At 30.7% G+C, this 10,026-nt stretch overlaps 1 protein-coding gene across 3 annotated transcripts; it reads left to right on the plus strand.

Moving 5' to 3' along the window:
- Positions 1–3,086: 3,086 nt before the first annotated feature.
- Positions 3,087–6,532, plus strand: LOC118189343 (uncharacterized). 3 transcript variants are annotated; one of them, XM_085823966.1, is made up of 3 exons: positions 3,087–3,215; positions 5,886–6,028; positions 6,340–6,532. In XM_085823966.1, the coding sequence occupies exons 1-3, from the start codon at positions 3,126–3,128 to the stop codon at positions 6,422–6,424; spliced, it is 318 nt and encodes a 105-aa protein (XP_085680092.1). In that variant the 5' UTR covers positions 3,087–3,125; the 3' UTR covers positions 6,425–6,532. The 3 variants fall into 3 exon arrangements, 2 of the variants coding, with proteins under 2 accessions (XP_085680092.1, XP_085680093.1); XM_085823967.1 differs by lacking the exon at positions 3,087–3,215 and adding an exon at positions 5,330–5,557; XR_004758253.2 differs by lacking the exon at positions 3,087–3,215 and adding an exon at positions 5,546–5,683.
- Positions 6,533–10,026: the final 3,494 nt, after the last annotated feature.

The following is a 10,026-nucleotide window of genomic DNA, read 5'->3' on the forward strand; positions in this document are numbered from 1 at the left end:
GGTACAGATATTTTTAAAGGAGTTGAAATGGCCATTAATCAAAAGAACCTTCGATGGAAAAACTTGAAATATATTACACTGATGGAGGCAAAAACATGAGTGGGAAAGATAAAGGAGTGGTCGCGCTTGTGTCAAAGGCTGTAGAAAATGACGGTGGTTCAAAACCATTAGTCTTACATTGTATCATTCATTACATTGTATCTTTGTGCGGAAAATGTTTGGATATGTCTGAAGTTCTGAAACCAGTCATATCAACTGTTAATTTTATCAGATCTTTTGGGCTGAATCACCGACAATTTATTGAAGAGATTGGAGAAAATGACTTACCTTATCATACTGCCGTACGTTGGCTTAGTTGTGGGAAAGTCCTTCAGCGCTTTTTTGAACTTCGAGCAGTGATCGAAATTTTTTTGAATGAAAAGCATCGCCTTCTTACTGAATTACAAAAGAACGCATGGCTGTGGAAGTTAGCATTCTATGTTGATTTGACAAAACATGTGAACGAACTGAATTTGAGATTGCAAGGAGAAAACCAGCATCTTCCTGATTTATACACTAATATCAAATCATTCCGGAAGAAATTGATACTGTTTCAATCACAACTACGAAGTAAATGTTTTTCACATTTTAAAACATGTGAAATATTCAGCCACACCACTGAGACTGAGTTTCCTATCGATTTTGCAATCGAAACTTTGAGTGCTTTGAAAATAAATTTTGATACTCGTTTCTCGGACTTTGATGCCTTTTGATACTGACATTGAAACCCTAGCCCCGGAACTTCAAATGGAAATGATTGATCTACAGTGCAGTGATATAATTAAGAACAAATATCAAAACTCATCTTTGTTAGAATTTTATAAGAGTCTTCCACTGATACAATTTGATAATTTGCATAAATTTGCTCGTGGGCTGTTTTCTGTTTTTGGTACTACTTATTTGTGTGAGAAGACCTTCTCCAAAATGAAGTACACAAAAAATGTTTACAGATCTAAATTAACTGATGAGCATTTTAAATCTCTTTTAATAATTGGTACAAGTAAAATTAGTCCACAACTACAAACTATTGTCAGTGGAAAATCTCAATTACATAAATCTCATTAGTATTTCATATGTCATTATGCTTGTTATAAGTTATGTTTTTATTTAAAATTTATAAAATGTTAGTTGGATTCATTTCAATAATTTGTTAGTTATTATATACTGAAGTTAAATTTTCTGCATATTATACATGTCTTTACTCATTACAATTCTGTGTTTCTTTATCCAACTTATCACAAAAACAATAACAATAAGCCTACAACAATATTATGAGTAGTTAGCCCATGACCATATCAATGTAGATGTCATATTAATAATTATTCAACATAAAATTAGAATACTTCAGTAAACTAAATTTAATTTGCTATAAAAAATATGTTCTCTAAAAGGAGTTTTCAAGTATGCTAGCTCTCCGCGGGCCGGATGTGGCCCTCGGGCCGTAGTTTGGAGACCCCTGGTCTAAATGAAGCCAACGTTTATACAGAAACATTTAAAATCAAAATTAAAGTTTAGAAGTATTCACGTTATACATCGAAAAAATGGCGAAAACACTGATCCAGCTATATCATCTGCTAGAATTCGAACATGGGCCAAATTTCCAATATTCTTCAAGTGCTTTTGGGCTGAAAAGAAAAATGTAACGCTTTTGATCAGACCAGTCTGTTATTTCATCTGTTCAGCTAGTAATTAATAATAACAAAGATAAAGAACTGTGTTTCATTGCTACTTCATTCCGCTTACTTTGTTAATCAGTAAAGCACAGGTTAAATTTTAAAATAAAATTCAATATCTTATGTTTCGTCAAATAGCAAGAAGCTGGCACGCGAAATTTTAATACGTTTAATTAATAACTTAATTTAATTTAAATATAAAAGAATTATGAAAACTTTCTAAATTTTCAGATCTGAATTATTTGAAAGTGAATTGTCTACGCATAGAATGTCTATATTTTAAACGAAGCCAAGGTTTATACAGACACATTTAAAATAAAAATTAAGATTTAAAAGTATTCATGTTATCGCGGGAAAATGGCAAACACGCTCATGCAGCTAGACTGCTCGCTAGAATTCGAACATGGATCAAAGTTCCAGTGCTCAGCGATCTTATCCACTCGGCCATTGATATGCTATAATCACTTATTAATACTCATAATCAGTAATTTTAACTTTAACTCCCTGTATATCAGTCCATAAGTGATACAGACAGACGTTGCAAGCCTCTAGAGCGGTTCGCTGCCTAAAAATGTGGTTAGTAAAAAAAAAAAAAAAAAAAAAGAAGCTTTCATATTTTTTATTACGGCCAAAGGGGCGTTTTTTTTTTTTTTTTTTGCATATACACACACATACACGTTTCGAGAGCATTTGGGCTAAAAATATTTAAAAGCAGCATGTCTTCAGAATTTCCGATAGAAAGTCTCGCGCGTTGGACATAAGAATGTTTTTTTTCCGTACAGTGTTGCCGTTCCTGCACTGTACGGAAGTTTGATACTACTTGCAAAATAATAACTTTATTTCTTACTACAGCTTGACACTTGACAGCGTTTAGATAGTGATGAAGTCTGTAGCCTCAGAGAGAAATTACGTTATCACAGATTCGTAACTGAGCTTATTTATTTTTTAATAAGTACAAATAAAAGGTGATAAAAGCTGTATTTTCAAATCCTTGAATAAGATTTATACCAATCACATTGTAAATTAATAAGTATAAAGAGGCCTTCAAATAACAAAAACCTGGAATCTTTGCAATGCTGAATTTGCAAGAAATATGTAATTTAAATAAATGTCTTCGCAGGCCGCATGTGTTCCGCGAGTTTGAGACTATTAGCTCTAAATCTTTTCAGACTCATTTTAATTTATTTATTTAACTGTTCATAGCACCTTTCGTAGTGCTCCAGCATCTCTAACTTTAGAAATTCCTTTCTGATCGCTAATTCGTTTACACCCATTATAGGCTTTTTCTCCTTTCAGAGCAAATTCGGTAGCAAAAAAAAAAAAAAAAAAAAAAAAAAAAAAAGTTAAAAGTTTCCATTCACAACAGAAGGAAGGCGGAAATACGAGCTGCCGACAGATAACAATTGGCGGCTGATGAACTTCGCCAAGTACATTGCAGCAACCCACGAGTTCTATAATCGCCTGCTTTCAACCTTTGCATACACTGACGTAGCCTTGTCTGACGTAAGGTGAAGCGTTCTTGTAATCATACACCTGTTAGTCCCCTTGATAAAATATTTCAGCTTTGCAAAGCTGCTCACAAATCAGAAATGCCTTTATTATTATTTCTAAAATTCTTCATTAATGAAATAAGATTTTCTTGCAAAGCGGAAAATTTTTATCAACAACAACAACAACAACAAAAAAAAAAAAAAAAAAAAAAAAAAAAACTAAATTTAAAATTTCGTTTACAAATTACTTATCAAAACATGCATGGAAAAAAAATCAGATTTTATATTTATTTCTAACACTTTGAAATTCAAATATATTGACAGCTAACTATAAAGTTTTAAAACTAACGATTCTAACATGTTTAATTAAGCATTGGGTAGCTTAATTTAATTTAAATTAAAACTAAATACATTATGAAAATCTTTTAAGTTTTCAGAGAAAACTTTACAAGTGAGACAAAACTAGAGAAGAAATAATAATTTAGTCTCTTTTCTTTATTTATTAAATTTTTCTTGAACATATAAATTAAAATATATATATTTATATGCAAATAATTATAAATTTTATATATAAATACAAAATTTATTTTTAATGTCCATATACTGGAGAGAAATTGCTTCATCATGTAATAAAGATGCTGATCAGTGAATCAGGTTTTTTTCTTATTCATTTTTAACAGCAATAAAAAGCTGTTCACAAATATATCCTCAAACAAAATGACTATTCTTAGTGCAGCATTTCATATTTGAGTATACTTGTCTTTTGATAAGTGCAAATAAAAATTAATTAAATATACACCTTTAAATCTTTGAATAAGAATAACTCAGCAAATTAATTAGCTCAATTTATAGATCTGGTGCACTATTTAGGCTAGTTTTTAATGGTAATGAAAATAATGTAAATTCAGACTTCAAATAATTAAAATCTTCATATTTAGGTAACGTATTTGAAGCAAATATATTATTGAAAAGTACTGGCAGGTTGCATTAAATTGCTTCAGCAGCCACCACTTTCAGATCACTGATATAAACACATTAATTTGAACAGAAATGTATATTTCCATTTTTTAGCCGCAAAGAGTTAAAAAAATTGAAATAGGACTAAAATGGCTACATGTCTTGAAACATGATTTTGCATTGTTTCATTTTTCAATTGAATCTGTTGCCATTCAATAAAATGCAATCTGAAAGACAAATGCAAGCTATTTGTCTTTCAGATTCAATCTGCCTATTATGGATTAACAAATTAAACTATTTAAAAGCAACAGATGCAATTCTTGAAAATATTTTTTGACTTTTGAACTGGATTGATTTCAATAAAAATGTACTGAATTTACAATATATCTAATTTAAAACATTCAATATTTTTACATTTCAAATACACAGAAGATATAGAACGTTCCTGTGTAAGTTTAAATGTCTGTTCTGGTATCATTTAAAATGTTTCAGTCTTCCATCTGTACAATCTTTATTTATAAATCACTTTCAAAGAGCCCTTTAGGACAACCATTAAAATTTAAACCATTTCAGATCTTCTTCTTCTACTTTTTATTATTATTTTACTATCCCAAAAGAGTTATTAATGTGGAAAAATGATTTTGCATTGTTTCACTTTTCATTCAAGTCTATTGCAAGCTATTTAAAAGCAATAAATGCAGAAAGTATAATATTCTTAAGAATATTATTTTTTTACTTTTCAGTCTGATTCAGTTAAATAAAAATGCAATTAGTTATTGCTATAGTTTATTAAAAGCATTAAATTTTTTATAGAATTACATTACAAGAAAAAGTAGGATGCCACCTTCCAAATTCAACAAAGAAAATTTTAATAATTAAATGTTTTGATTTTAGCACCAGACATAACTGAAACAAAACAGATGAAACAGAATTAAAAGGCTGACAAATGATCAAGAGTCAGAACTTTAAAATCTACTAAAACTATATATTCAGGAGCTCTTCTAGAGCTTATTTTTTCAAATTTTCAGAAAATTGGGCAATACTGTAACCAATATATCATTTCACTTTCAAGTTATTATCAGAGCATTCATATACGATCCATATTCATGACACGATTGAAAAAGAACAGTTATATACTTGCAAATAACGTTATTTTTTTGAGTAACTTTCCTACATTTTGATGTATACTTCTCTTCATTCTGCAAGCTGTTTCATCCCATCTTTCTTTCATCCCATCCCTTCTTTGTAGTTATAAAATTAGATGCAACACGTTCTTGAACTGCTTATCTCTCAACCTTGAAATATGAAAACCTGATAGTTTCTAAGAAGTTTTGCAATGCATGGTGATTCCACATCAGAACTCCAATTGATTTATATTCACTATGGCACATGTTTCAAGTAACTGAACTATTTATGACATAATTATGTTGCAAAATACATTAATATTTAATTGGATATTTTAAATTTTATGTTCTTTAGCTTTTTTGCCTTTTTGGAATAATAAATTAAAAACACTATAAGACTGTAAGTGAGCAAATTAGTATTTAATATATGTTATTAAACAATGGGAAAAAATGCTATTATTCCAAATTATTTATTTCTTGCACTGAATCAGTAATCAGTCACTGCACTGATTCAGTGACTATAGTAACTTATAATTGCTTGTTATAGTAAACTTATAATTGCTTGTTATAGTAAACTTATAATTGCTTGTAACTCTTCCTAGGTTGCGAGATTAAGGAATTCTTTTTCTCCAAATACTTACAATACTTGCCAATTGCCATTGGTACAGATGGCACTTCTTATCATCGTAGATGGCTTTTACATGTTACTATTTCTGAGTGAGAAAAATAGATATCTTTTCGAAAGGTAAAATATATATGCATTGCTATAGAAAATTACTTATACTGACCTTAAAAAAGTAACAAAAGCTTTATATTATAACAAATAATATTCTTTTATTTTCCATTATATTTTCATATGTTACTAATATGTAAATAAATAATAATTTTTCAATACTGAATTCTTAAAACATGACATGTTAGATAATTTATTTTCTAATCAGTAAAGCATATATATGTAATGATAATAACAAAATTACTGAGTATTTATTTATATGTATATATATAATGTTTTTCTTTCTCTCTCTCTCTCTCTTTTCTTTTTGGTACATAAATCAGCCCTTATCTAGTAGTCCTACCACCATCTGTACACCATGGAGAAAACGTGCCAAATTCATTATCTCACCAAGGCCATTATGAATGACAAGTACCATATTTTCTGCGTCATAGATATTACTAGTTATGTTTAATGAATTAAGCATCAATGAAATGTAGTTTTTTTATGTTAAAATAATGTAATTTATTATCTGAACTACTTTTTACTATCCTTTTTTATGTTTTGCCATAATTTCCTACTAATTACCAAAGTAACTTATTTACCCCTTAATACTGCAGTTTGTTATTTGAAGGGAATTTCTGTTCACTTTTGTGCTGCTAAAGACTTTTCAGAGTTGCATGAAAATTTGATATGCCCAAAATCCTCTAAACTTCTTATTTTGGAATAAAATTACAACCCTTACATTATCTAAGTATTGAAGCAATAGTTCCTTCAAGTATAAATATTATTTCAAGAGTTGCAAAAAGTTAAAAATGTTAAGAAATGCTGGTTATAGCATCAAGAAAAAATAACCCAGCACAAAATTATAAAAAACTGAGACAATATTTAGAAATGCCTTTTACTAAGCATTCCGAAAACATAACTGCAACCCATAAAAATTTAAATTTACCAATGCATTCTTTCAGCAGTAAAATCAATAAAATTTTGGAAGATTACAAATTTGTCTGTATCAAAATTTCCACAGGGAAAGAACTTCCATATGGTTTGAAAGAAAGACATCAAAATTCAACATTCATATTTATCAAATGAGATCTTGTTAAGGCATAAACCTTAAAAGAAATCGCTAACTTTCACTCGAGAAGTAATTTTTTTACCAACTGCACAATCAATTCCCAATTGACTACCGATACATCATAGATCAGTACTTTGGGAGAGGTCTATGGCTGGTGAGGGCTTTCACCTCTTCATCTCATGTACTTCCTAGGGTATAAAAAATTAAGAATGTGAAATCCATATGAAGACCACTCTCGGAGCTAAAAAGCAAGAAAGGAATTGTGAATCGGACTGGGGTTCAAATCCACAAAGGTAAGTCTGCAGAGTTCTGGATTAATCCCACTCTATGGTTGTATGGTGACACTATGGTTGTATGGTGTAGAAGACAGACCATTAATATACAGATTGACAAGTATTAGTGAAATAATAGAGCCCTGTAGTACTTAACTCTGGATTCCCAACTATTAGAGTGAGTATTTTTAATCCTTACTTGAAATGTCCAGTTATTTAAATAGTTAGAACACTCCAAACGACACGTTTTCGAAACTGTTTACAAACAGACGAGACGTTAGCAAAAGCATTTCCATTTTGGAGTTGAGTTTTCAAACAATATGCAATAGAATTGTAAATTGCATTGATAAAATAATTGTATCACTATTTTCAGGAATTTTTACGCTAAAGTTAGATATAAATTTTTAGTATTTCGTCAATATATTTTTGCTTAAATTGCATCATTCTATTTTACTTCGGATTTTTCCAGATAGCGCAAATTTTACTAACCACTAACTAAAAAATGGAAAACAGATGTCTTGTTTTGCCCCGCTAAGGCTTACACAAGCGCCTAGATATTTGGTTCTCATCTATCCCAGAGTTCCACACTCTCTTCGCTCGCAGTATGTCATTTCCGGTTGTGGGAAGGGATCTCAAATGATAGAATAGCTAGTGAACGGAAATCCACGTATTGCATTTTTCGTAGTCGAGTGTTTACAAGCTAATTTGATCAAACATCTCTGATCATTTTAAAACAAAACGGTCCTGATCACTTTAATAAAAATCACTTTAATAAACCAAATGATCACTTTAATAAAGGGCCCTTTTCAGAGCCAAATGTTCAATCTGATGAAAATAAACTAATTCGGATATTTCTACGGATATGATTACATCAAACAAGTTTCCATGCGGATGTGGGAAATTCTTTTTTTCCAAATTTAATTTGAAAAGGCATGTAATAAAATGCTATCCAACGGATGAACACATATTGCAGTCTCTAAATTTAAAAGTATGTGAAACTTCCAAACTCAAAATATGTGACTCTAGTTGTAATGGTGATCACATTTCAACTAAGAGACAGTACAAATGTCCTTTGTGTAAAGGGGATTTTGAAAATGAGTTGATAAATGAACACTTTTTACAAGTTCATGATGTAAAACTTGAAACATCAGAATTAAAATTTGAATCCTATGAAAGTTTTCATGAATGGAAAGATGATTTAGAAAATAAAGTCGAAATTTATAATACATGTATCTGAAAACCAAATGCCACTGGTACAGTTACATATTTTACATGTCATCATTCAGGGCATTTTCATTCACAGAGTTCTGGAAAGCAACACATAAAGCTACTGGGCAGTAAAAAAATTAATGCTTATTGTCATGCGAAAATAAAATTGGTCAAATCAAAACGAGAGGAATACTATGCATATTTCCAGAAAACACATGTAGGCCATGAAAATGATATGCGTCATCTTTTCCTTTCAAGTAAGGATAGAACCTTTATTGCATCAAAAATAGCTGCTAAAGTACCATTTGATGCAATTTTGGATGAAATTCACGATTCCATATCTGATTCTGGCCTCAAACGATTGCATCTAACAACAAAAAAAGATCTGCAAAACATTGAACGAAGTTTTGAGTTAGCTTCCAGTGCAGTAAAACATAGTAATGGTGTTGGTGTATTTAATTATGGCAAAGCACACGAGGGCTATCTGCCTAAGGGAAGGGATGCTTTTGTGGAGGACTTTTCTAAGGAAAACTGGCTTGTATACACATTACACATAGGGAAAACCACGAAAACGCCCATGCAGCCAGCCCATTCGCGGGATTCGAACCTCGGACCGAACTACCAGTGTTCAGCGACTTTACTGCTCGACCGCTGGTCGGCTAAAGCATAGTAAAGACTATGTGAGGGTTGACATGTAAGTGAATGAAATGCTTAGTTCACAGATTTCATACATGTTATATTATAAGGCACAAGGTGTAATATCCCCAACACATACATTCCTTAACGATGAAGATTTTATTCTCATCATAATGACAAATATGATGACAATAATCACAAAGTGAAATGCTAAAAAAATTTAGTTCAGACTGCATACAGTTAGCTACAAAAGTCTGTGTACAGACTGTTTTTTTTTAATTTAAAATTTAAAGCATAGAAAAATGTTTTTTAATCATTGCATATTTTTCTTCTATTAGCTAAAATTGTAAGCTTAAATAAAAAGTAAATAATATCAGTGTAATACTTTTTAAATTTTTTCAAAAAACTCAGAAATTCCATCCAATAAGTCTGCGTACACTTTCAAAAAAAAAAAAAAAAAAAAAAGTTAAATATAAGTTTTTTTACATTACTTCAATACTTTGTAGGATATCCTTTATTCTTCAAAACAGCCTGCAGATGTCTGGGCATTGACTGAACTAGTTTTTAAGTGTCATCCGACATAAATTTCGCCCATTCTTTCTGCAATTTACTAATTAGCTCACTTCACAATGTAATATCGTGTTTTCGAATTCGTTTCTCCAATTTTGCCCACAAATGTTCGATTGGATTGAGGTCTGGTGACTGTGGAGGAGTACGCAATTGTCTTGGAGTGTGATAGAGGAGATATTCCTTCACAATTTTAGCTCTATGTTTCGGGTCGTTTTCTTGTTGGAAAATAAAGGTATTAGAAAGGTTTAAATTTCGGGCACCGTCTCGTA

The sequence above is a fragment of the Stegodyphus dumicola genome, chromosome 9 (assembly GCF_044657685.1).
Source record: "Stegodyphus dumicola isolate Sdum_Otavi_A_Nest chromosome 9, ASM4465768v1".
NCBI lineage: Eukaryota > Metazoa > Arthropoda > Arachnida > Araneae > Eresidae > Stegodyphus > Stegodyphus dumicola.

Coding starts and splice junctions, on each gene's coding strand:
- LOC118189343 (XM_085823966.1), top strand. CDS start 3,126: ATGAACTTCGCCAAGTACATTGCAGCAACCCACGAGTTCTATAATCGC. Junction 3,216..5,885: donor CTGACGTAGCCTTGTCTGAC/GTAAGGTGAAGC, acceptor AACTCTTCCTAG/GTTGCGAGATTAAGGAATTC. Junction 6,029..6,339: donor AATAGATATCTTTTCGAAAG/GTAAAATATATA, acceptor TACATAAATCAG/CCCTTATCTAGTAGTCCTAC.